Source organism: Lutra lutra, chromosome 6, assembly GCF_902655055.1.
Source record: "Lutra lutra chromosome 6, mLutLut1.2, whole genome shotgun sequence".
NCBI classification, from domain to species: Eukaryota; Metazoa; Chordata; class Mammalia; order Carnivora; family Mustelidae; genus Lutra; species Lutra lutra.
In genome coordinates this window covers 82,825,380-82,853,329 of record NC_062283.1, presented here as the reverse complement: position 1 = coordinate 82,853,329, position 27,950 = coordinate 82,825,380, and the positions used below count along the sequence as shown (strand labels likewise).

The 27,950-nt window shown below is 41.3% G+C and overlaps 1 protein-coding gene across 17 annotated transcripts in view; it reads left to right on the top strand.

Moving 5' to 3' along the window:
• EPB41L2 (erythrocyte membrane protein band 4.1 like 2) overlaps nt 1-27,950 on the top strand; it is a 221,906-nt gene that overhangs the window by 145,220 nt on the left and 48,736 nt on the right. For all 17 annotated transcript variants that reach the window (XM_047732182.1, XM_047732186.1, XM_047732185.1 and 14 more), the window contains 7 exons: nt 6,270-6,312; nt 9,679-9,754; nt 13,203-13,421; nt 14,782-14,869; nt 19,456-19,608; nt 20,188-20,285; nt 27,329-27,501. In XM_047732182.1, the coding sequence (XP_047588138.1) occupies nt 6,270-6,312; nt 9,679-9,754; nt 13,203-13,421; nt 14,782-14,869; nt 19,456-19,608; nt 20,188-20,285; nt 27,329-27,501 (850 nt within the window). The remainder of the gene's footprint in view (nt 1-6,269; nt 6,313-9,678; nt 9,755-13,202; nt 13,422-14,781; nt 14,870-19,455; nt 19,609-20,187; nt 20,286-27,328; nt 27,502-27,950) is intronic.

The following is a 27,950-nucleotide window of genomic DNA, read 5'->3' as shown; positions in this document are numbered from 1 at the left end:
TGTCTCAGACCTAGCCAGACTGAGAAGCACCACAAGTGAATGAGAAAGGCACAGTTAAGCATTTCGAAAAAACTTCTAACTCTGGGGTCTTAGCATCCAGCCTGAAAGGGAATCGGGTGAGATGGACATTTCTGGCAGTGGGTTGTGGGAGGAATTTGGAGGTAGGTGTTGTGACGGTGTCCTGGTTCCATATCTAGGTCTGCTTTGTTCAGTGGCCTGCCACTCAGGCAGCAGCCCATCCGGACCATGAATGGGCTGCCACTGGTCGATGGGATTGGCCTCTCCTCTTTGTCCGGTGGAAGTGGTTAGCACCTTGGCAGAATAAAAACTATGGAGCTTGGGGGCACCTGGGTGGCTCAGTTGGTTAAGTGACTGCCTTCAGCTCAGGTCATGATCCTCGAGTCCTGGGATCGAGTCCCACATCGGGCTCCTGGCTCCACAGGAGTCTGCTTCTCCCTCTGACCTTCTCCTCGCTCATGCTCTCTCTCACTGTCTCTCTCTCTCTCAAATGAATAAATAATATTAAAAAAAAACACAAAAAACAAAACTATGGAGCTTGACATTATTGGATACAGCTATTTAGTGTGATGTGGTGGAGTTCAACGACACACTTATACGTAGGAACGTGGAAGGCAGTGATCTGCTAGGGCTTTCTGCGGCAGGTTGTCAACAATAGAATATTTAGCCAGTGAAGGTTGGGTGTCTAGCTGTCAAGCCAGTTAAAGGACTCGAAAATGTCTCTCTACCTTCAACTTTTAGGAAAATACATTAAAAGCCATCTGTGGCCATACTGCTCAAAGGATGGTCCAGGGGACCCCAGCATAGGCACTACCTAGAATTTGTTAGAAAGGAAAATTCCAGGTCCTTACGGTGGACATAGGAGTCATAATCTGTGTTTTGACCAGGTCTTCAGGGGACTCAGGTAAACCTTTAAGGCTTGAGAAGCACTGTGTAGGGGGATCTAATATTCTTTTGAGGTGGCACAATTGTAGAAGTTTGGAGTGTTACAAAAGCCAAGGTAGTAGGGGGCCCTGATAAGCCCAAGTGGCTCATGGTTCCAGATGTGTGCCAACAGCCATGGACACTTAGGTAAGAGTGAGGCCATACCCGTTATATGTGGACGTTTAGACCAAATTGTCTCTCAGGTTTTTCCTAACACCAGTGTCTTATGAATCTATATGTAACAATTCATAATCAAGGGTTTATCTTTTTGTAGATGTTGTTGATGTTAGAGGATAATTGAAAATCACCTTTATTTAACCCTTTTTTCTGGTAATGGATATTAGAAATGTAGAGGAGACTTGGCTAACCACAACTGTTTTACTTTCAAATTTGTAGTGATCAGGAATAGGGGAGCAGAGCCTCTCTAACTGACAGAAGCACTTCAATCCCAAAAGAAATATGTGTATAGATACTTGTTTGGTCCTTAGATTTCTGCAAACTTGTAAGGCAGGATTTTGTTTGGTTTTTAACTTTTTTTGTGTGTCATTTATTCCCTTGGCAGTTTAGTGAGTTCTATGGGGTGCTTCTCAGAACAGTGTTTTAACTGTATAATAAAAGTACACAGGCCTATAAAGGAAGCCAATAAATTACATTCCCCAAATACTCATTAAATTTGGGATTGTTACCAGCATCTAATCCCTGCAGTCATTTCAAAATATCCATTAGCTTAAGAGAGATTTCAAGATCTGCAGCAACTATAGTGGGACAGCTAAGAGTACTGCTAAAATTAACCAGGTTTTTTCTCCTGCATTCATAATAATTGATGGTAAAATGCTAAATTTCTTAGAGGTTAGTGAAAGTAAGGATGTATCATTTTGTTCCCCCAACTGATTCATAGTCTTCTAGTTTCATGTTCTTAGATGATTCAGTAACTCTGGATTCTAGGACCCCATTTTAATTTCGGTTTACTTCTGTTTGAAGCCTATGATAGGATTCCTTGTAGTTTTTATTTATTCCTTGGTTTACCTGATGTTCATTTGGAAAATAAATATGGGTTGAGTTCATACGTTGGGTACAGAGTAGTAGTAAAAAGGGGGAAGGTGAGGAGAAGGATACCAAATGGAGTGAATTCCTGTCTCTGCCCTTAAGTGTAGCTGCCAAAATTCTTTGATTTCTAAGAAGCCAAGATAAATTTTATTGAAATCTGGTGTGGATTTTAGCTCTTTCTTTAAAACTTTTGCCTTGTTGCTTGTACCTTAAGGTTTGGGAAACACTGAGAAAAATCCCCCCCATCTGGCCTGATTATGAATTGCCTGAAACTGTCACTTAAAATAGAGATTCTCAGGCCCTTTCCCTGGAGAGCGTTTCAGGTGCGCCATGGGGAAAACTGTCTTTTTAACATATTTGCCTCTTGGATTCTTATCAGACAAAACTTAGTAGAGCTTAGCTAGATAATACTTAAACAGGTGCATAGAAACATATGGACTAGTGATACTGGTAATTATTTTCATGAGAAGGGATTGTTCTGTTTATTGTGTTGCCTTTGTTTCCAGGAATGTTCTTCCCTATAGTCCGACAGCTTAAAGGGCTGACATTATCCAGACCGTTTTCTACAAAGAAAAGGGGTCTAATTTTTATTTCATCTGGCCCATGAAGATAGTGTGTCTGACTTCTTATTTTTTGTGGGTAAAAATACTCGTATAAATATTAATTTCTTTAATATAGAACTTCTTTAGCATATCAGCTTTGGAAATAAAAAGTTGTGTGAAGAAAGGATATATATCCAAAGGTGATAGGCCAGTTTATCATTGCAAAAAAGCCCATCTGTTAAAGGCACTGGGTAAAGTACTTTGCATTTGTACTTACTTTTCAGGAGGCATTTGAAGGAATGTTGAAAAGAACTAGCCTGTGAGGTACATATTGTGATCCTCACCTAGAATTGAGCAAACTGAGGCTTAAGGAAGCCAAAGAATGAGCCCAAGGTCACAGAGTTGGTGAAAGCCAGAATTGGACTCCATGTAGCTCTCATTCCAAAGTCTATAAATGTAGTGGCCAAATTTTTAAAAGAATTGGAATTTTGCACCATAATCTCTCATGGTGTGTGTGTGTGTGTGTGTGTGTTTCCATGTGTGTGTCCCTATATGCACACGCATATACCCGCATGCATTAATGTCCTCCTCGGATGCCTTTTTCCCTCCTGTATCTGCTTCTTGATCCATCTAGCGCTCTTCAAGTGTCAAAATCAAGAAATTTATTTTTACTTGTTAAATATTTATTTGTTATATACTTGTATGTTATATATATGTTATTAATTTGTAATTGATAATGCAGATAATAGATTTCTATTTCTTTTAAAAGTCACATCGTCTTTTTTTGCCTTTTGACGTATGAGTTTATGATCCTAGATGATAAAATTATATCCCACTCAGGATCTTGGTACTCACCAGAGCTAATTATTCAAATAATAGCTACTGTAATAAAAGTACTCTAACTTTGGTCTTTTAAGAGGACCAGAGCATGGCAGTGGGCAGATATCAGTCAACAGCTATTGATTTAGTACTTATCGATTGCCTAAAGCTGCTGAGTGCTGTGGAGGATACAGGTAATGGGGTCTCTGATCACCCCTGCGGAGTTGTGCGAGGGTGGGGGACACCTCCTGACTCCGCGGGGAGTGTTGGGGAAGTGAGCGTGCTCAGCAAAGGGAAAACCAGTCGGCATGTGGCCAGAGTCCCTTCTGCTGCCACTGTTGGGTCACATCAGTAAACTCAGCCCACTTCGTGTGTGGGTTGGGATCTGAAGAAAGGGAGAGAAGCCACTTCAGTCTTCCAGTATTCTGGCTGGCCGTACTGTGGAAAGGGGCCAGGAGAATGACACCACGTCTGAATTTGGCTGGCTGGTGCGAGGAAACTTCTCACTCATCCTCCCGGGTCTGTAGAGCTCTTTCACACTCTCCATGCTGTGCAGAAACCCTGCAGGGACTTTGTACAAGGGATTGGGGCTGCAGGTGAGAATGAAAGGTGCCAAGTGACGGGGACACAGGACTATACCTTGGGGTCCCAGAAGATGACACTGCTCCCGCTATTGTCCTCCACCTTCTGCGGCAGGCATCTGTAGCACCTGTCACAGAGTGAGACCTGGAAGGGTCTGTCTGAGTTGTTGGGAGACCAGGGAAGTCGTTTCCCTTCATGTTCTCTCTGTGTTCATGTTTTGAGGGTCCCCCTCCTTTTCAGTTGACAAGCCGTTGTCACTGATTCAGTTTCCTTACTGTGGTTGTTGCTTCCTTGGATGAAAGGCCATAACACATCGGACCCTCCTTTGCCTCTTCCCCAGCTTCTCCCCGTCTGGGCTAGAGACTGAATGGTGTGTTTTTCTCTTTCCTGTGTACCCTCCTCACACCCGGCCATTTGTGGGCCAGCTGTTCTGGGGAGACAGCAGCTGCAGAGTAAGGAAACTGAATGCCAGGCTCTTTCCTAAGGGGAGAATTCGAGCTGCTCCCCAACTTAGCACTGGAGGTACCATGGGAGCGTCCCACTGACCCTCCGTGTCGATGGGCCGTGCAGCTGGGACACCAGTAATATAAAACTCAGCCAAGCTCTGGTAGTTCTTTATTGAGACGTTTGGATATCACCAATTTTAAAACAGAGCATGCACACCTCGGGTCCTTGCTGTCCTGAATGCAAGCCGTGAGCAGTGTAGTAAAACCCACTTTGTTTTCAAAGCCACCTCTTACCACTTTTTAATAATGGGAGTTAATGTTCTGTTGTTCCAGTTCAATAGGATTGTTAAGACAGTAGGCTGTTATTTTCTGCCTAATGCAAACATCTTAATTATTTGCTTTATATAGCTGAAGAAAATTCTGTTTAAGCACAGATGTTATGTTATTTGGGATGCTTTTAGAATAAATGAAACTTATTTATTGTAAAGCCAATTATAGTTGACCCTTGAATACCATGAGGTCATTAATAAAGAGACAACTGTGAAGTGAGTATTTGAGTGGTGTGGGTCCATTTATGCACAGATTCTTTCAATAAATACAGGACAGTTCTGTAATTGCTCATGGTTTTCTTAACATTTTCTTTTCTCTTTATTATAAGAATACAGTGTATAACATATATAATATATGCATTAATTGACTTATGTTTTTGGTAAGCCTTCTGATTAACGGGAGGCTATAGTAGTTAAGCTTTGGAGGAGTCAAAAAAGTTATATGTGGGGGCACCTGGGTGGCTCAGTGGGTTAAAGCCTCTGCCTTCGGCTCAGGTCATGATCCCAGGATCCTGGGATCGAGCCCCACATTGGCCTCTCTGCTTGGCAGGGAGCCTGCTTCCCTCTCTCTCTCTCTGCCTGCCTCTCTGCCTACTTGTGATCTCTCTGTCAAATAAAAAAAAAAGTTATATGTGGAGTTTTGACTGTGTGGGGGGGTCAGCACCCCTAACCTCCACATTGTCTGGACCTTAACTATTTCAGTCGGTATATTGTATCTTAAAAAATATATTTGTTCTGAGTTAATGAACATAAAGTAAGTTGAACTTTGAGAGATTTGACTTGAGGAGGGAAGGGGAAGTAAATAATATATAGACAAAAAATGGAATATAAATAATTTTTTTTGGTTGGGTCTTTTGCTGTTAACTTGGAGAGATAAATGTTTAATGTCCTTAGGTGGTTTGAAACCACGTAGTCCAAAAAAAATTTTTTTTTTAAGATAGAGTGGTTTCGTAGAACCTTTCTCAAAGGATAGAAAGGGTGAAGTGAAAGGGAGTGCCTTATGATTTGACTTCCCACTTGGTGTGAAGTTTAAAAAGGATGTTACATGAAGAACAGGAAGGACACGACCAGCTCTAGCCTGACAGTATTTCTCCAGAGCATTGTATAGTTGCAGGGAAAAAGAAAGTGTAGTTTTCAGTAGTTGAGATAATTGTGTCGGATTGGGGTGTATATACTTTGAAGAGCCAATTATTGTCCTTGCCTCAGCTCTCATTTCAGTGCCCACTGGGACTGACTGTTGGCAGTTCTGTTACAGAATAAGGACTACATGTAGGTATATTGTGTCTCATCATTTGGATAGACGTTTGCTTTCAGATCCAAGAAAATGAGGCCCAAGAGACCCACCTTAAAAGTGTTTTAGTGTTTTATCTATAACACACACACACACACACACATTCAAAAACAAATCAATACTTAGCTCAGTGGTATGCTAATTGGTGAAAGCTGCTTAGAATAAGAATTTATGTTTACACTTAAGTATGTGAACTGTAAACTGTTCCATTTTTGGACTCTGAAATATGTTTTATGGCTTAATTAACCTTTTTTCCTCCCTCTTCCTGTAGAATTGGCTAGATCCTGCAAAAGAAATAAAGAGACAACTGCGAAGTGAGTATTTAAATAATCTTACTTCTTACTTCATCTTTACATCTATTTCTATCTTTAATGAAGTTCATAGGAATGTTGACTGGAATACTAGTGATTTGTGCATTTATATCATAAAGGAAGCTAAGGATACTAACAGTATTTTTGTAGAATCATGACTTTATTTGATACATGGCTTAACGACTGTTTTGGTCAGGAGGTTCTAGACTCCTAGTCCTAAATATTCCCTCATAGTGTCTACCACTCTGAAGTAATATCTGACCTTTCTTCTGGGAAAAGAATGAGGAGCTGCTTTGTGTAACTTTCACTGTTGATGTAAATTCTACTCTAGGCAACGAATTATGATGGCTTTGTCTACTTTGTTTTGGAAGTGTGTAATTGGTTTAATTAATAGTCTTGTCTCTGGCCCCAGAGGTGTAGTCACATGGCTCCTCGATGTACTGGAGCACAGACTCCAGGGCAGGAAAGCCTGGGCACACCATCTCTTCAGTCCTCTGTGACGATTGCCTTCTCTACTCTTTGTTCCACTGTCCAGGACCACTCTGCATGCTCTTTGCATCTGGGTTTCTAGTCCGTCCTGTTGCATTTCCCCTTTGCTCTCATGGTAGACTTCCGAAGTGACTTGAGCTGTGTCCCCTCACCAGCCACAGCTCCTTCAGCGGGTCTGCCTCTGCACGTGGCCTTGCCCATTGCCAGTCTTAGGATATCTGTGCCAGGAAACGTCATTGCTCCAGAAAACTCTCTGCTAGGGATCCGGATACTCCGTTTACTTCAGGGTGGGTGAATGACCAAATAGAAAAGGTAGGGAGCCATGAAGAGCTGAAATTTTTAGAAAGGAGAACTCTGTTCTCACCAGCCCTTCTAGACTGTGGGCCCCGGAGCTGTCCAGGGAGGAACCATTTCCCTGAGTTCTGGCCTGCACGACACACTTTGCGCTGTTGGTTTCATGCTCTGCTGATTGATTATTCCCAACATCAACACACTGTAACGAATCTGTACGCTTTTCTTCTTACCGTCCACCTTCTGTCTCATGTTAGGGCCTCCATGGCTGTTTTCTTCATTTCTTTTTCTTTCTCCCTGAAATCCTTAATCTTTTTGGTAGTTTGCCTATCGTTTCTTCTCTGCTTCCTTTTCAAATTCTGAGCATAAACCTTATTTTCCCATTTCTTCTCCTTGTAGACTCCTCTTTCTCTTCCTTTTTAAAGAAGGTATTGTTGAATAGAATGACTTTCCTAATTCATCCAGGACAGGGGTTTCTCGGGATGTAGGACTTTTAGTGCTGAAACACCAACAACCCCGAGCAGACTGGGATGGTCGGTCTCCCGGACTGTTATTACTCCGGGCTTTCCAGCAGCCCTTCCCAACCCTCTCTCTTACCCCCTTCATTTATTATCTTGGTGTTTTGTCCATTTATGCTTGGTTCATCATGGAAAAGGGGGAAGAAAAGAAAAGGAGTAGTTAGACACATAAGCGTTATGCTGACATTATGGAAGAAAGGAGAGCCTTGGAATGTTTCCTTTGTCTTATGTATAGTTTTTCTAGGTCTGCAGAGTACATGAATTCAAAAAGGTACGGATGCTTGGTTCTTTGGCTTTATCTGAAACCAGACCTGCCAAGTAAGTGACCCACACCATAGCAAGAACAGGATAACCTCTGAAATGTGATTGATGTTCCATTGACTTGTTTCCTATGGTTTGGTTTTGGCATTTTGTTGAGTATGTTTCTGTGTTGCTCATTTGAGAGTCCTGGAAAGTCCTCATTTTGGGGAGGTAAGACTCTTGCTGATTATGAATCATGGTCTTGTGTTTTGATTATTTGTGAAGTTTTTTTAGAGTTATTTCAGGACCTTTGCCCCTGTGGTTTGGCAAGAGGAGTAACAGTAACAAATAGCATTTGGCTTTTTCGGATGGTTAGAGCTGGTTCTCTAAATGGAATCCTGGGCTGTTCCTATGGGGAAAGGAGGCTGAAGAGATTGTTTTAGCTGTTGCCTTTACCTCTTCCTTTCTGCTCGTGTCAAAATGGGCCAGAGAACTGCTTAGTTTTAGGCTCCTCCAGCTGCTCTTATACTTTGTTACTTTTCACTTAATAGGCACATAGCAAAAGTAAACGTTCATCTTTTTTCACTGACTTTTGAAAAACTGACCGCTTCTTAGTTCCTGTTCAAAATTTTCTTTAAAACCTTCCTCTGATGTACATGAATAGGACCTGCATGGGATTCCTATATAAATAGGCCATAGCTAGATGGACCATTCACATATTGCCAGGAAATTTTGTGGCCACATTTAATGCACAGTTTAGCATTATTAGTGCTGAAATGTAAGTGTTTATTAGAAACGTCTCCCTGCAGTCCTACCCAGGCAAGCGTGTGCTCATGGTACAATCTGGAAAACAGAGAATAAGGCTCCATTAAGAACTGATGATCCTGTGCTGACTTTGCTTCATTATCGGTCGGCAGTCACCGTGAAGAACGCATATTCCCACCCTATCGACCATTAATTGAATGTTAATATAAAGACAGCAGTGTTTTAACTTAGACTAAGTCATTTCTGACATGGTGGTTTGCTCTGTTCATTCGTTGCGGCGCAGTACAGCCAAGCATATGTTACGTATGATGAATATACTTACACCTGCTCCATGAAACCTGGGAATAATTCTGTTGTAAAATATTGTGATATTTTACTGGTCTTTCCCTTCTTTGGGATTTCTTTGAACATTTTTTTTTAGCTTGCCCATTAATCATTTCTTAAATAGCTACAGTGATCAATGATTATCTCCCTTCTCCCAACAATCTGCAAATCTTAAAATACTTAAAAAATAAAACAGTAAGGAATATTTGGCATGTAGATAAACGGTGGTTAAAACAAACCTTAAAATGATTACTTGGAGGTCACAGTAAAATTTTTGTGTAATATGTCACCGTACAAAACATTCAAAGTATTAGTAAATGTTTATTAAAAAAAAGTGTATCTGGGGTCCCTGGGTGGGGCACTCTGTTAAGCATCCTATTCTTGACTTCAGCTCAGGTAATGATCTCAGGGTTTTGACCCTGAGCCCTGTTTTGGACCTTGAACTCAGTGGGCAGTCCGCTGGAGTTTCTCTCTCTCTCTCTCTGCCCCTCCCTGCACTCTCTCTCAAATAAATCTTTTGAAAACAAAAGTGAATCTATTCTCTAATAGTGGGTTATGTATGTAATTTTTATTTTTCATTGTTTTTATAAATAGTTTTCTTAATACTAAAAAATTAAATTCTCCAAACTGATTCATAGTAGGACTGGTGTGTACTGTTTGAACATTAACATTTAAATTTTATTAAAATAAGTGGTGAATAAATAACCATATTTAATAATATTTAAATATTTAATAATTACAGATCTTCCTTGGCTGTTCACCTTTAATGTGAAGTTTTATCCTCCTGATCCTTCTCAGTTGACTGAAGATCTCACCAGGTACTTTATCCTTATATTTTAAAACAAATCCCTACTTACAGCTCTCGTTTATTTTTGGGCGTGGGAGAATAATGGTAATTTCTGGATCAAAACCAAGATATTTTATCATAAGTGGAATTCTAGATGTTTCCTTGGAAATGAGTATATTCCAAAATAGTTGGAAATGTTGCCAGTTTCAAAAATTTTAATCACTTTTTAAAAATTTCTCCATTTGCCCTTGAGTAATGGAATATTAAAAAATTATAACTCTGACAAGTTTGTTTCTTATGTTACACTTTTAAAAATCATTGCTATTTAATATTTCAGGTTAATACCAAGATTGTTTTTATTATATAATTCTTGTGTACCTCTGTACTAGTCTCCTATCAATCACAAAGGTGATAGAAGTGTAGAAAAAGGAAATTATTTTGAAAAGCCCATTTTGGTGGGGGGTGGTCTCCTACCTCAAAGGGAGGGAAAAAAAACGTAATAAGGTAGGCTTTCCTAATAGCTATTTCATTTCCATCTCCTTTGAGGTTGGGCTATACAAACAGATGCGTAAATTGCAAATAAAAGATTCAGTTGAGGAGCCAGAGCATTTACTGATTCTGAGAGTGACTGAGTATCTGAATAGTAACCAAGGAACATTTGAATCCCCAAGAGCCTTGACCTCTTAACCCTATTCAGCGTGGTTACCAGCGATAGGACTTACTAGCTTTGGTAAGAATAGGTGTGTAGACTACACGGTCAAGGAAAACTGTGTTCAGAATACACTTTTCAAAGGGCACAGGGTCTTACTGGAAAACTCTGCTTTGGATTCCTGTGGTTCCTGTGTCCTTGATGCTTTCTGTTAGTCTGGTCTTGTGGTCAGACATCAGGTCCTTTCAGTGCTTAAGGGTGCATGATCCCCACGTGAAAGAGGAACGAGGAGATTCCTTTCTAAATCTGGATAAATGACAAGTCTCCCCGCCGCCCACCGCTGCTTGTTGCTGGATAGGGGTTTTCTCATACTAAGTGAGCTGTGATTGAATTAGCTTCAGCTAGTAAATAATAGACCATAGCCTTTGTAACTGCACAGTGAGCTGCTTGGGAGCATCAGGCTTGATGGGTTGATGTGCTCTGGAGACAGAGCCTCACCACAGGAATGCCTTTGACCACTGCAGCGGGGGTTTTGTGACCCCGTTCCCTGTCTTTACACACGCTTCTTGCCATAATTTGTTTGGGGGGATGGTAATCCTCTGCTGATTGCAGTTTACGGCATCCACAAGTGCTTGGGTTTTTCTTTGAAATGGGGCTTGAACAGTCTCTCTGTGTGTGGTGGGAGGAATGAGATAGTTTGTTGAGCAAATAACCGAAGGCCTCTGTAGGCAGCCTGAGACCAGCTACCTGCCTGGAGCCCAGATGTCAGGACCGAATCCTCCCCATGGCTTGAGTGCAAATTTAGAAGCTGAGGTGGCTTTTGAGGCATCGAGGAACGCTGTTCAGAATAATGTTTGAAGGTTGCCGGGTCCTGCTCTGTGAAGAAGGTAGAGCTGGGAAGTTCAGGAAGCTGCCGGAGTTGTCACAAGTTTCTGGGCCTTCGACTTCGTCTTTGAAAACAGGAAAGAACCAGTGTGAAAAGTCAAGACTATTATCTAAAAAGAGAATGAGATCTTAGAAATAGATGGAATCTTTATGTTGAGGTCTTCAAAGTGCCATAGAATGTGGAGAACGATCCCTGTTCTTGATCAGACTTCGAGAATCGAAGAATACCCTGGAATCCTAGTTTAAAATTGAGTTTTCTAAAAATAAAATAAAATAAAAATTTTAAAAAAAATTGAGTTTTCTAGATTTAATGCAGTTGTGCATGTGGTGTTTCAGGATCAAGGGAATATAATCCTCCTTAGAAAGAGTGCTCCTGCCATGCATAAGAATCCTCAGACTGTAGTGACAGTGAGGGGACTTCCACTCTTTCAGAAGACCATTGAGCACTTGCTGCGGAGCAATTACATGGCTAACTGTGGCAGTAGGCTGATGACAAACCAGGTCTCTGCCCCCCCTGACAGCGGACTCAGTGGTAACCTAGGTATAACTGAACTGGGTGATGGCTGACTGCACGGTCCAGATTGTGCTGTCCAACCCAACAGCCATGGGGCTGGAATGCATGCAACAGAGTGCAGGAGGAGACTGGGCTGACACACCAGCAAAGAAAGAAAGAAGGTAGCTGGCCGCTAATAGGAATGATATACTCTAAAAGACCTTCGAGGACAGGGGCATTCAGTTTGGAGGGGTCGATGGTAATCTTTATTAGCAATTAGTTAAATTCAAAAGTAGAAATCAAGTTTTAAAATGTCAGCAAAGGGGTGCCTGGGTGGCTCAGTGAGGTAGGGCCTCTGCCTTCAGCTCAGGTCATGATCCCAGAGTCCTGGGATCGAGTCCCGCATCGGGCTCTCTGCTCCGGAGCCTGTTTCCTTCTCTCTCTCTCTGCCTTCTTGTGATCTCTCTGTCAAATAAATAAATAAAATCTTAAAAAAAAAAAAAGTCAGCAAAGAAGTGGGTAGTGCCCCGCCCCCAATTCCTCATAGAATATAAATAACATGGTTCTGCATGTCATTTAGTGGAAAATGGAATGTTTTATAACTAACTGTAGTAAAACCACTTGGAACATAGAATAAAAACCACTCATAACTTAACATTATAATTATAAAGATTATTCTTTTTATGGCTGTTAGGTATTGATTCCTAGATAACATGTGGTGTGTTTTATTTATATTATCTAATTTTTATTCTCACCTTCAAAGTGGGGATAGAATTCTCATTTTACAGGTGGGAAATTATCCTCGGGCAAGTAAATGAGCTTGCTCAAGGTTGCACAGGGTCACCTGGGCCTGTCCCTGAAGCTCATGTTTTTTCCGTTCTAAAGTGAACTAGCTGCCACTTTAGATGGAGTAAACGGGCAGTAAGGGCTTTAAAGTAAAGATTGACTTACAATTGTCATCCAGTTTTCTTTTCCAGGAAAAGAAATTCGTATGAAAAGGCTAGGGAGAATAAAGGGTGGGTGATCTTAGCTCTTACAAATGCTCAAGAACAGCTGTTTTTAAAACTTCATTAGTCTTTACAACTTTTGAGGGACATGCAAATTTTGATTACAGTTTTAAATCAAAGGAGAGCAGTCTACGTGATTAGAATTTTTACCTTCAGTCACAAAGCTCTTTACTGGGATCCTAATATCCTGGGTCTGCAATAGCAGCTCAGAATTCCCCTTCTGTTGCTTAGCCAGTTAGACTCACCTGCTGTGAATAAGCCACAAGTTCGGAGCCAAGGAGCTGGGTGGACTTCCTTTTCAAGAAGACGGTTTTGGCTCTGGGCATCGAGAGTTGCCCGTATTGTCTGTTTGGTTTCAAAGGCATAGGAGAACTCTCAAGGATTCTTAGTGCTGCAGTCCTAACTGATGTCCTTCCCCACTCTTTCTCCCCCTCACTCCTCACAGATACTTCTTGTGCCTTCAGCTTCGGCAGGACATTGCCTCTGGCCGCCTGCCTTGCTCGTTCGTGACGCACGCCCTCCTGGGATCTTACACACTGCAGGCTGAACTTGGGGACTATGATCCGGAAGAACATGGCAGTAGTGACCTCAGTGACTTCCAGTTTGCCCCCACACAGACGAAGGAGCTGGAAGAGAAGGTGGCAGAGCTGCATAAAACCCACAGGTCTGGCGACTTGCTTCCCAGAGAGATAACAGCTGTTGTAGATTTAACCCGCTTCCCTCCTCACACTTGCTGGACATCTGAGCGTAGTTGACAAGATTAGCCTGCTTGTCTGTCTGGAGCCTCCCTTAGTGCTAATCCAGACAACTTGTGGCCCTTGTTATAGCCTTTCTTTGTGTTCAGGACTCTCCAGTGAAGAGCAGTGCTCATGGCCCTCAGTGCTTTCATTTGTTGGAAAAAGTTACTCCTCCCTCGGACAGCTTCTTCCGTCTCCTCCCAAACCTGGCCCCTAACACACGCACACAATCATGCACACCAGACATACCCGCATATGTGTCTGGAATTTACTACGTATTCTGCCTTTTGCTTTTCTTCTCCGATTTGCTAAGGCTGGAGAGATAGTGAGGATTTGGGGTTTGAATCAGAAATGTGGCTGTTCATGGACCTAGGAGCAGTAACTGAAATACACAGTTGTTTCCTCCATCCACAAAAGATAACCTTTGCTTTAGCAGTTAGGCTTAACTTACTTAATACCATAGTAAATATACCATATTACATTTCAAGAACCTTTATATCTTTGTGAAAATGTGTTTTTTAGCACATATTTAAAAAATCCTCACTACAAAATTATAGTTTGCCCCATATTTCAACAAGGTTGAAATTTTGTAAAAAAAATTGACAAAAGTGCCTGGAAAGGAACATACAGAAATTAGAAATTTTTAAACAGACCACATTCATTGATTTTTCTGTTAAAAAACAAACCAGTATTTCTTATATTATTAACTTTATTCCAATTCTACTCAATAAGTATTTACTGGATAATTCAGATTTGAAATACCAGGTCCTGAAATGCCATGGTCAATATGGTCCCACTTTGTGGGAGCTGAAAATTTGTGCAGTTGTGAATAGAGATGGGGATGGAAATAATTTTAGTATGGGCAGGATGTGATATGTGTTAACTAGCATAGGTGTAAGATCAAATACAAGTACTTGTGGTCTGTATTATGAGCAATCCTGGTGAAATAAAATGAAGTAGTAGGAAACAAGAATTTGCCTTTTTCAGAAAGATGAGATCACTTTTTTATTCTCAGGTAACTTATGTTGTACCCATTTCTCCAGTGGGGAAAAAACTGAAAGCAATTTTCTGAGATAATCTAAAATCTCTACCCTTATGCTTTTTATTTTATGAGGAAAAATGCCTGAGGTTCAGAGGTGAGCCTTCTTACCCTTTCCTGCTTATCTGCTGATTTTGTGGGGTTGCTCTCTCCCTGGGGATTCTCCGAGCTCATCCGCTCCTTTCCCGTTTTGGCCACATTTGCTTTGCATCTGCCAATAAGATAATATTGTTTCTTTTGATTCTCAGGGGCTTATCTCCAGCACAAGCTGATTCTCAGTTCTTAGAAAATGCAAAGAGGCTCTCCATGTATGGTGTTGACCTACATCATGCCAAGGTACTGTCCGTATGCTGGGAAGTAGCATCTTTCCCGTCTGTTGACAGAAGTTCTGAGAGGACTCCAGTTTCAGAGGGGCCGCGCTCACTCTTAGGAAAAGGCTGTGCACCCTCACCCAAGGGTGTCTAATATTTCTCCAGTGACTAACGGTGGGGTTTATACTTATGGGAAGAACCACAGATTCTTGCCCTACTTCTTTTCTCAGTGAATTCCCTCTTATACGTACTTATTCTAAGACTCCCCTGTCAGCCATCTTTACCCCTTGTAATGGCTTATTTTGCATCCCAGCTTTTGTGTCCAGTGGTGCCTCTCTCCCAGCCCCCCTCCCACTTCTGTTGTGGGAGAGAAGAGCAGTTTCTGGCAACCACAAAAGGGCAAAAGCAGTATGGATGGAACTTGGGCTTATGAAGGAGCCTGAGGGTCAGGCTCTTCTCTGCAGGTCTGTAGGATGGAGGAGACTGGCCTAGGGTCCTGGGAAGGCAGCACCTGCAGCCTAACTTGAGAGGTGGGAAGAGGATGGAATGGTGGCCTAGCTGATAGGAGAAGGAGACTGGGTTGCGAAGATGCCACTAATAAGCATCACATACTTTGACCCTAGTCTGGATGATCACAGGGTCGGGACGGCCCAGGAAGAGAGCTGGAGGTCAGGCGGAAGGTGGATTTGGTTTTGAAAAATGTGTCCAAAGTCATCTTGTGGAAGGAACCCATGGTTGCCTGGTTTTAAAAGACCCTGCCAATCCCTACCTGTAGCCAAGGAATCTCCGATTGTGTGATTGGAGAAATCTCTTGGAAAGCCTCCCACCCAAAGACCTCCTCCTTTCCTAGGCCTCGGATTAATCATTCTCACTCTTGTGTTGTTAGTACTTCATATTTGCAAAGCACTTTTTCCCTCAGTGGCTTCCTTTATTCTTTAACTGTTTCTCCTGGTTACAAAAGTAATACGTGTACATTACAGAAAACAGAAGCAAACAAGGGGGAGAAAAACACTGAAGTCTCTTTATGCAGAAATAAGCACTATTGCTATTTTGATACATTTTCTTGTTTTCTTTAAAAAAAAAAGCACTTGACCTCTGAGGCATTTTTTTCTATAGGATTGCAGTACAGGTATCATTTTATGAGGGGTTTACTTTTATTGGTTGTTTTTTGCTTGCTCTGTTAAAAGATTTTTCCATGTCAGTAAGTAGTCTCTGGGATCATCATATTTAACTGCTAGGTGCTAGATGCCTTTAATTCTTTTTTTTTTTTTTTAATTTTTATTTATTTACTTGACAGAGATCACAAGTAGGCAGAGAGGCAGGCAGAGAGAGAGGAGGAAACAGGCTCCCCGCTGAGCAGAGAGCCTGATGTGGGGCCCGATCCCAGAACCCTGGGATCATGACCTGAGCTGAAGGCAGAGGCTTCAACCCACTGAGCCACCCAGGCACCCCATTTTCTTAAAAGTACTTCCATGTATACCACCACATTTAAGATTTGAGTGTTTTGTTTTTTTAATTTTACAGCTGCGTAAGACAGAGTGCAGAGAACGATTTGCTTAAGCTGCATATTGTTAAGCATGCCCATATTTGCCTGATACCTTCTGATAAATTCTAGGGAGTAAAACGGGGCTTCCTATCACTTGTGTGTCTTCTAGCTCCTTTTTGTCTGTGATGGAGACAGGCAGGGTCAGCCAAGAGACCCAGACAGGGGAGGCAGGAGAGAACAGGTTTGGGACCAAGAAGCCCTTGGATCTCTCTTCTTCTTAAATGCTATTACTTTGGCCATGTGTAATTTTTTTTTTTAAATTTTAAAGATTTTATTTATTTATTTGACAGAGATCATAAGTAGGCAGAGAGGCAGGCAGAGAGGAGAGGGCGGGGAAGCAGGCTCCCTGCCGAGCAGAGAGCCCGATGTGGGGCTCGATCCCAGGACTCTGAGATCATGACCTGAGCCGCAGGCAGAGGTTTAACCCACTCAGCCACTCAGGTGCGCCGGCCATGTGTAAATTTTTAAATTTGTTGATGACTAGTTAAAAACCAGTTCTTAGATGGCAAAACTTGGCAAAGTCCAACAATTCTTGTTTGTTGTTGTCGTTGTTTTTAAAGCTTTTATTTATTTATTTGATAGAGACACAGCAAGAGAGGGAGCACAAGCCGGGGGAGTGGGAGAGGGAGAAGCAGGCTTCCTGCCAAGCAAGGAGCCTAATGCGGGGCTCAATCCCAGGACACTGGGATCATGACCTGGGCCCAAGGCAGACACTTAACGGCTGAGCCACCCAGGTGCCCATGATTCTTATTTTTTTAAGGTGTATCTTAGAAAAGTAAAAAAAAAGTTGTAGTGGGCTGTCTTTCAGTATAATTTCCATTCTTGCTGTGGGGTTAGGACAGATTGCTTTTTAAATAAATTCAGAGTAACATTTATTCATTCTGTTTGTCATCTGATAGACTCATAATATTTGATGAGGAGGATACTTGTAGCATGTTGAAAAAAAGGTCTGTAGCAATATAAAATAATTTTTGGTGGAGTTTGAAGTTTGTGCCTTCATCTTTCATTGTCTCACTTATATTTAAATAAAAAAACCTTTTTTATTAAGAATTCTTAATGGCACACTCCTATTGGGACAGGCCGAAGAGCACTGAATGGAAGGACTCTTGACACCCAATACAGGGAGACCACGAGACAGGAATACCTCTGAGCGCAAACCAGCAGCCCTCCCAATTCCTTCGAAAGGGTGAGGGCAGAGAGTGTTGCCAGAGTTGAGAAGGAGAGATCTGTGTGTGGAGAGGATGGTCTTCAGAGGAGCTGTAGTTGTCACAGGGACGTGTGCCTGACCTCCCTCCCCTCTCGCCCCTCTCTTCTCTCTCTCATCTGCAAGAACTTTCAGAAGTCAGAGGGCCTGGGATCCTGCTGATATGCATAGGTCGCAGCTCCCTGAGAAGGAGCGAGCAAGGCAAACATGGTGCTCCTTTTTTGTTTATTTTTCTGACTTTGTTGCTGATGATTGGCAGAAGTCACATGTGGGGGACTAAGGCATGCTTTTTTCCCTTTCACTTGTTACTCTTTATCTCTAATTCATATTTACACAAATACTGATAATTCTGAAGCAGTATGCAGAACAATGGAAAATGAACCAACTTACTTGGTGTTCCAGATTGTGTTTATTCTTAAGGAAGATAAAATAGCTTCAGTGTCCTGTCTGAAGATTGCTCAGACTAGAGATGACTTTGTTCAATGTTTCAAGTCACTGTTGCCTCCTTACTTGTGGTGAGAACATGCTATCTTGAGCAGTCTTTTGGCGTGCTCCCTGTGGCCATGGCCGGTGATGTTTTTGGCAAACACATCATTTGTGGTTAGTGCCAAGTTGCTTGGGCACCTGTGCCTGATTCATCCCAGCTTTTTTCTCTGTTCCTAGAGAGAACTGGGGCTGCCAGATTTGGGTGAATAAAGCACCTTATAGATTAGATTTTTTTAGACTCGCTCGGATTGTCCAGTGTAATTTTATGTGTATATATGAATTATGCAGGTATGGTAGCAGAGAAAGCAATTGGCATCAGTTGGTTAAAAAAGTAACCTGATTTGTTTTAGATGAGTAAGTAACAAAGCTGTCGAAATGTTACACTTTGATTGAATATCAGACTTAGATTAAATGTGGTGTTTGTTGTAGCAGCTCAGTAAGAATTTCTGCCATGTTGTAAATGATTTCTGAAAATATGAATTTCTCTGAATAGTAATCTTCAATTTTACAAATCTTGAATGAGATCCAGTTCTTCCCTTAAAAGTTAAACAATGACCTGTGTATTTTGAGTGTTGTGCATTTGGGTCCTCAATATCACTTGCAATGTGGGGAGACCCTGTTTAACTTTTATCTGTAAACTTATCTGGTTCTAGAATATTCAGGCTTGTGATAATTCTAGATTGTCATCTACTCTAAGCTAAGATGCTGGGGAGTGAAAACCATTTGAATAAATTCAAGATTAGTCTGCAGTCCATTGAAATATGCCAGCCAAAGCAATGCTGTAATGTGGACTGGAGGTCAGCCCTCTGAGTTATGGAAGAGCCTCTCCGAAGAATTCATAGATTTCCACAGTCAGTGTCCAAGGGACATTTTCTGTGAGGGATTGGTGTTTTGCTGAATAGAGGCATAAATTTAACAGCTATCAGCTAGCATAGTCCATCTGAAATAAATTTGCCTGAAGTAAAATGGCCAACCGCACCGGAGGGTGGGCCAACAGACCATCCCCCAGGGCTGGAATAGCCTCCAGGAAAAGCCCATCTCTTCAGAATGTCTGCATTGAGCTCTGTTTCCCTTCTTCCCCATTAGCTCTTGCAGGCAGGCTGGGAAACATAGAAGTTGTGCCTTTTGGAAATTATCGTATCCTGTGGTCAGGTGGCTATACCTCTTTGACCAATCAGAGTTGGTCCCGGAAGATAATAGATTTAAGATGTTCTCTTAACTCGCGGACTGTCACTGAGATTTAAATACCAACCCGTAAAATTGGCATTCCTGGTCATGGTTTAAGGGTTGGGGGTAGGGGCGCGGATAATGGGATTCCTGTCCTTTGTAACTCTGACAGCTCTAACCATGGTCAATGATGGCTTATGCTTGGCAGGACTCGGAAGGCGTGGACATCAAGCTGGGTGTGTGCGCTAACGGGCTCCTCATTTACAAAGACAGACTGAGAATCAATCGTTTTGCTTGGCCGAAAATCTTGAAAATATCCTATAAGCGCAGTAACTTCTACATTAAAGTTAGGCCGGCAGAGGTAAGCGATGTCATGTGTGCTTGGGCATAACTGAACAGCTCTGGTCCCTGTTCTTCTTCATGGCCATGGGATAACTGAATTTTTCCCCACTGAATTTTAATAAAATGAACTATTCTTTATTCTTTTGTGGCAAAAAAAAGGCCAGAGAACTTAATGATAAGAACTTAATGATAAGTTCTTAATGATAAGCAACATGAAGTTTCATGTTGCTAAAAACAAAACAAAAACCAAGAGCCACCCATACCTTTTAGTAAAAAGGAAAAGTAGTAAGTGTCTGCCACATAGTGGGGGGAGGACATTATTTTGTTGTTGTTGAAACATCTAAGTGATAGAGATGAGTAGGAAGGTGGTAGAACGAGTTGTAGTGGACAAGGGTTTGAGTCCGTAGTTGTACTTGCTTTTCACAGAAACTAGTATTGCAGTCTACGAAAAATTCATTTTGTGTAATTATACTGCATATACGAATGTCTCCTTTTTTCGAGAACTAACTTCTCACAGAAACATCTGAGTCCATGTTTTTCAGTAGCCTCTCATCAACTTCTAAGAACTATACTGATTTAGTGTATTGATTTATTCTAGCTCGAACAATTTGAGAGCACCATTGGATTCAAACTGCCAAACCATCGGGCAGCAAAAAGACTATGGAAAGTGTGCGTGGAACATCATACCTTTTACAGGTAATTTTAATGCAACAGCTTAAAATTCATTAGAACAGCTATTGGTACCCTGTGCGTATTAAGAGGTGGTTATGAAGAAAAGGACAGAGGCAGCCACACCCTATCTTACCTCAGTGCCGCATCTCCTTGGCCATGCCTTGTCCTCACTCAGAGCTGATCCATGTCTACAGGGGTCCCAAACTCGGCGGACTTCAGCTACCTTTCTTATTGTCACCACACTCTCCAGGCCTGGCTGCCATCCCTCTTGCCACCATCAGTCATCACAGGCTTCATTTCACTGTCCTTACCAGCTCCTTCCCATTAAACTTCCTTCCCCAATCAGCCTAAATGCTGGGGGTCTGTCCCTTTGCTGCTCTGCCAGGATGTTCTAACCACGTGCCATTGTGCACATCAGCCTACCCCGTGACTGGTCCTGGGTCAGTGTCGACCTTACCGCTTCTGTATCTGTGCTCACAGACGCCGCCTTCAGCAGCAACTATCCTGGTACACATGCTTGTTCCTTGTGAGAAAGAATTGTTTAACCCCGCATAGTGCCGTAGGTTATTTCACATGTCAGCTGGATCCTCAGAGTTGCCAGGGGGCCAGACCTTTTCCTTCCTTTCCCATCACAATATTCGTGGTCTTCCTGAGTCCCTAGGAATCTGGCTTCTCTGCTCAGATGCCCTCTTTGCCTGGGTCACAGATTATAAAAGCTGTGGTCATGAGCATTCTCGGTTCACGTACCCTGTTTTCCCGCTTTTGCCCATAATTATTAGCATTCCCTCCTTTTTCTGTTCATTGTTTCCCTCTATCCTGTCTCAAGGAAAAAAAAATCATTCCCCATGGAGTCTCGATCCTTCATTTTATGCTTCACATAAGATCATGCTTTGTGCATCATGTACTCTCCTTTGCCTTTGACTTCTTTGGCCAGTAAACATGTCCATGTCCATGTCTTACTCCTTTAAAAACCAAAATAGACAAATAAAACCAGAAGATCTCCTTAGTCCCTCTAGCTGTCTTTAGCTTGGGTCCCATCTCCTTTTGTACTTGTCTTCAAGGGCATATTTCTCCATTACTCTTCTTAGCTGTCATTTTCCCTGTTTCCTCAGTTCATATTACTGTGGTCTGTATAGCTACGATCCTCCATCGTGAAGCTTTTTGCCTCAGACTCTTGCTTTGCTACTCCTGTCCTACCACACTCTGGGTGTGTGACTGTGGTAAGTTACTTTACCTTCCTCGGTCTCACTCTCGTCATCCGTGTGATGGTAATAATAGTACCTACCTTATAGGGTGACTTCAAAGAGTAAGTGAGAAAACACACGAAACAAACGTAGAACTCTTTCTGGTATATAATAATGTTTCTCATCACCATCAGCGGAATCATTATTCTTAGTTTGTGCTACAGTGTGCTATTTTTAAGGTGAATTATTAGCTGGTACAAGTGACTCAAGTTAAATTGACACATGATCTGTTTTCAAGACTGCTCTAATATATTCATTTTAGAGAAATGTAACTCATAAAAGATACTTGAATCCATCTGACATAGTTACACTGAACCTATTAATCTTTGAAAAGTTTGTAATTTCTCTTGGTAGCCATGACAAATTTCTCCTCAGAACAATGTGAGCCTGCCTCAGATAAAGCTAGTAGATAACGTTTATGAGTTAAATGACATACAGGTCAAGGCAGGACAGATAGCAGGCTTTCCTGTCAGGTAATGATAATGGAAACAATAATTATTTTAGAAATGACAGGTGCTACATTCGTTGAGCGTATATTGTCGTCAGACACATGACCACTTGCTTTACCTTGTGCCGTCTCATGTATCACTCAACCCCACTGAGCAAGTGGCTCAGAGCTGGGTGCCCATAAAGGGCACGGGCGCCAGGTGCCCATGCAGAGCTGAGGACCTGGCTCTGTGATCCCAACGCCCGTACTGGTCACCTCTGTGCGGTCCTTCCTCTGGTAATTCTGTAGCAAGTGTTTCCGAAATGTCTGTTAGCCCTTTAAAACTCTAGGCTTCTCCATGTTTGCTGACACACTATAACTCCAATTTAAAAGTAGACCAGTTTGCTTCTGCAGACTTTTGAGATAATGGTTAACAAAAGGATTTTTAGATCTTTAAACCTTGTGCAACTTTTCTTACAAAGGATAGGAGACGGTGTTTCTAAAGCAGGGCATTCATAATTCATCTGCAGAGTGCTTTGAATCAGATTTGGATTTTGTTCTGTTTTTATCAGGAAAGATGCAAATGATTTCTTCAGAAAATTAAAATGGCCTTCAGATTGAAGCCATTAAAGACACAGATCTTTCTATTGATCGATAGCCACTCAGCCAAACCAATATTAGCAGAACAAGAATGTAATAGTACAGCGGTTATTCTTCTTTGAGTGTTTGATAGGGCCTTCTAAGTGCTGTGCCTGGATAGGTTCTTTTAATCTTTACAACACCGTTGTAATCTTCACTTTACATTTGGAAAGTCTTCGAAACAGAGGTCAGGAAATGTGCCCATGGTCCCATAGACAGGCACGGGTGGAGATGGAATTTAGAGCCAGGCCCTAGGGCTCACAGTGCCCACTGCGTACCTGCTCTGCCGTGCTTCCTTCTCTCCTCCCCTCCCCCTGCTTTTGGTGGTGGTGGCAGTATATAAACAAGATTAGCACAGGCCCCTGGAGCCTGGCATTAAAACTGTCCCTTAAACTTGGCACTGTAAATCCAGAGTAAGTCAATCAGTGTCATCTGCCACTTCATAGAGAACTTTATTGCTTAAATGTCTGATTGGCTTTAGTAACTGAAATGTGTGTTTTTCTTGAAACGTTCCTTTACTTTCCATAGGTAATTAATAATAAACATTATAATAATATAATGTTGAGATAATAGTATCTGAAATAATAATACTTGATTTATAATGGGAGGATTTTTGTAAAATTAAAATGTTAACTGTGCTTCTTAAGCAGTAAAATATGTAAAAGTTGATTTCTTTTGTGATGTCACCTTAGACTGTCTTGCTCAGGACCATTAGAGTTCTAGAATGATTAGGTCATTATTATTTCCCAAAAGTGAAATGGTAGAGGTCTTGTAGTGATTTTGATGTTTTTATGAAGATATGTTCTCCTTCGGTAAAGAAAAGTAATGTCAAAAGAAAACAATTGTTCAGTGATCTTGAAACACTTTGTTGCTTAGACTGTACTTTGGTAGGAAATTTATTGGCATTACCATTTACTTAAGCTGCCAAAAATACTCTTTTAGAAAAAGCTAAATAAATGTCTGTGTTCAGTCCGTTTTTGTTTTGATATTTGCTTCTATTTAATTGCGACTTAATTAAGGATTTCTTTGTTGTCAGAAAATTAATCTGTAAATTAATATTTTGTGTATGTGGTCACCAGTGCCATTTGGGTAAAGAAGTATTTTATCTCAAGTTGAAATAAAATAAAAGTCCTCTAGTTAATGACTTTCCTAATCTTACATTGTGATAGATAGATGCCTTTAAAATACTTGCCTTGTATTTCTTGGATTTGTATTTTTGAAATATCTTTTACAAAATGCATAAGTGGATGATCTGATATGTATTTAAATGGCAACCAACCGTCTGTTACCTTAAAAACAAATTAGACTAGGGGCACCTGGGTGGCCAGTCGTTAAGTGTCTGCCTTCTGCTCAGGTCATGATCCCAGAGTTCTGGGATCAAGCCCAACATCAGGCTCCCTGCTCAGAGGGAAACCTGCTTCTCCCTCTCTCATCCCCCACTGCTTGTTTCCCCTCTCTTGCTGTGTCTCTCTCTGTCAAGTAAATAAATAAAATCTTTAAAAATAATAATTGAACTCACAAAGAGAGAAACCTGAGAAACTGCAGTCTTCACAAAACAATTTCAAACAAAATTAAGAAAACCTCCATTAGTGTTTTCTGATTTTCTGGTTATTAGTTTATCTTACATAACTTCACACAGAACTCCTTGTGAGTTCAATTAATTTTGTAAAAGAAGAGGAGAAAGTTAAATCTTTAAAAAGATCTATGCCTTTACCTAGATATTCTTTAAGATTTCTCATAATTCCCACAAATCAGTATCCTGTTTCTAGTTTAAAGTTTTTTTAAAAATTTGAGTTGGGTTTCATGAATCAGATTTGATAACACCCGTAGGCCTAAAAGGGGTGTTGTCACTGCTGGGGGTGGGGAGCGGTTACTGGAACTAGAAATGAGAGCTACCAGTACATCCTCCTGTGAAGCTGATCGTTCTAGGAAGACCTGGCCTTTGCTTGAGAGAGGCAGTCAACTGAGGTGACCCTACAGATGGCTGCCAGATACCCCCAACCTCACTCTTCTCTTTACATCCTGTCTTTTGTTTTTGAATAGTTACACTTTATTGGTTCAGATAACATGAGACCTGTCCTTTTATATGTCACACGTATGATACATTGTTGACTGTAGCTGCATATACATCACGCATTTGATACGTTGTGGACTGGCCATGTGTTGTGCAGCTGGTCTCTAGAATGCTCTAGCTTTATCCTCACTGAAGCTTTATGCCCACTCCCCATTTCCCTCTCCTGCCGGTCCCTGGTAACCACCATTCCAGTCTGGAATCTATGAGTTTGTTCCGGCTTCCTCACACAAGTGAAATCATGTAGTCCCTGCCTTTCTGTGTCCGGCTTGTTTCACGCAACACCGTGTCCTCCAGATCCATCCATGTTGTCATGGGTTGCAGAATTCTTTTTCTCATAAGGCCAAGTATCACTCCGCTCTGTGCGTAGACCACATCTTTATCCGTTCATTTCTTGGTGAACGTTTATGTTGTTTCCACATCTTCGCTATTGCCAGTAGTGCTGTAATGAACTTAGGAGTGCTTCTGATTTCTTTTCAGGATCCCAATTTCAGGTTTTTTTTTTTTTTTTTTCCTTTGATAAATATCTAGAAGTGGGATTCTTGGATCATATGGTAATTCTATGTTGAATGCTTTGAGGAAGCCCCATACTGTTTTCCATAACTTTTACATCATTGTGCATTGCCACCAATGGTGCGCAGGAGTCCCAATTTCTCCACCTGCTTGCCAACACTTGTTGTCTTTAGTTTAATAATTTGGGGGGATGGGGTAGTTTCTTTTAGGGTCATCAATGCATATTTTCCCTTTGAGGTATTCTTTAGAAATTCTTCTTTTTTCCTCTGGTTGATCTTCCATTGACTATAGAGTGTACTTCGTGAATAGATGATAAAGATACATGTGATTTAGCTAACTTGTTTTTCATGAATGAATATTTCTTCCCTTTTTTTTTGAGGGGCAGGATGAGAGAGAGAGAGAGACAGTAAGAGCAGAGGGAGAGGGAGAGAGAGAGAGAATCTTAAGCAGACTCCATGCTCAGCACCAGAGCCTAATGTGGGCCTTGACCTCACAACCGTGAGATCACAACCTGAGCTGAAGTCAAGAAGTTGGGCTCTTGACTAAGCCACCCAGGTGCCCCGAGAATGAATACTTCTTTATCATTGCAGTGATGAGCCTGCCAGTGACCCTTTCCTTTCTATAGATGATTGCTTTCTTATAGAGCATTCTTAGATCCTCCTTAACTGGATTGCTAGGTAGGGAAACCCTGTCATAGTCAATGAGAGAGAGAGAGAATGATAAATGACCATATTTCTCACCCTGCCTCTCTTATTTATGATCAGGATGCTGAGAAATTTAATCTTTCTGAGCCTTTACCTTGACTGGAATCTGTTGTTATTGCCTTTAAGCAGAAAATTTCTTAAACAAAAGCAAAAATAAAAAAAACAAGCTGAAGGTTGAAAAATACTTGAAATTGTAACGAACTCTTTAAGAAATCCCTTCCTGGGGGCGCCTGGGTGGCTCAGTGGGTTAAGCCGCTGCCTTCGGCTCAGGTCATGATCTCGGAGTTCTGGGATCGAGCCCCGCATCGGGCTCTCTGCTCAGCAGGGAGCCTGCTTCCTCCTCTCTCTCTGCCTGCCTCTCTGCCTGCTTGTGATCTCTCTGTCAAATAAATAAATAAAATCTTTTAAAAAAAAAAAAAATCCCTTCCTGGAGGGACGGCTGAGTGGCTCTGTCAGTTTAGCATCTGCCTTTGGCTCAGGTTGTGAGCCCAGGGTCCTGGGATTGAGCCCCGCATTGGGCTCTTTGCTCAGCAGGGAGCCTGCTTCTTCCTCTACCCCTGCCTGCAGATCTCCTGCTTGTGTTCTTTCTCTCTCTCTGACAAATAAGTGAATAAATGAAATCTTTAAAAAAAAAAAAAAAAGGAAAAAAGAAATCACTCCTTGAAGAATGAAAGAAAAAATTTTGATGGAGCTCATGTTCTGGAATTGTCAACTGAAGCCATCTTGTTTAATAAATGCTGTAAGAGCTCCAAGATTATCTTTGTTTATTAAGATGTTTTGCCAACTCGAGATTAGACAATGGAAGCGAGACAATTCCAATTGTATGCCAGACAAGATTGGCTTTATTTACTAAAAACATACTTTTGCATAAGCCTGAAAGTATTTGACATCAAGAAGGTTTGCCTTCATTTATTATGAGCCCAGGGTGTAAGCAGCGGAATTGTGCTGGCAAGAAACAATGTTAGTCATCTCTGCAGATCTGCTGTGTGCTGTGTTCTTCATGGGAAAGCATTGCTTGATGGAATGGATTCCTGAGTTGGATTGGATGTTCTTTCCCAGGAGAAATAGACATAAATATTGAGAATTACTAATGGTAATGGATTGCCACTTGGCACTTATAGCTAGAAGCAAGAATTCAGACATATGTGTTTATATAAATGATTTAAGCTAATACAAATAAATAGCCTTTGATATACACTGAGAACAGCTGCTCTTTTGCTCAGGTTGTGGGAAACATACTATTCCTGCATACATGATTGTGGATTTAGTCATCTTATCGCTATCCTAAAGCTCTGTATGTAGGAGGATTTATAAATAATGTTCTTTTTCATTAGAAACTTTAGGCAGCCTTTTGCTCTTTAAGTTGAGTAATCTTAGTAAAATGGGATATTAAAATACAAAGTTTCAACTTTTTTTAAAAAAGAAAATTCATAAAGGCTCCTATTTCAGTTCTTTGTTTCTCCCTACAGGCTTGTGTCTCCAGAGCAGCCACCAAAGGCCAAGTTCCTCACCTTGGGGTCCAAATTCCGCTACAGCGGCCGTACCCAAGCCCAGACCCGTCAGGCAAGCACCCTCATTGATAGGCCAGCGCCACACTTTGAGCGTACCTCTAGCAAACGTGTCTCCAGGAGTCTAGATGGAGGTAAACACATTTATGATAGTTTGGATTCCTTTCATCTTTCTCTGATCCAGTGGGGTCAGAAAGTGGTGATGTAGTTAATGAGGTCCTCAGAAACATCCTAGAGGGATAGCTGTTTATTCTGAATAAATAAAATGGTTTTCTTATACTCACAAGGAAAGCTTATAGTGTTTTCAGCTGTCATTCTGAACCTAAATTTTTGCAGTGTATGCAAATATTGAGAATTCTTGTGGATAAGATGTTGGAAAAACATGTATCTGACTTAATTGTGATGTATTTTATGTGTTTTAATTTCTTAAGCTTGTTAATTCATGGCAAAAGTAGAATTCCACAGATTGTGGTATGATAACATAAGAACTTTTATTCAAAGGAACTTAAAATGTTCTAATTTTATGAGTTTAAAAACCCTTACTGAAGCTTACCAAACTTTCTAGCATATCAGAAACCATCTG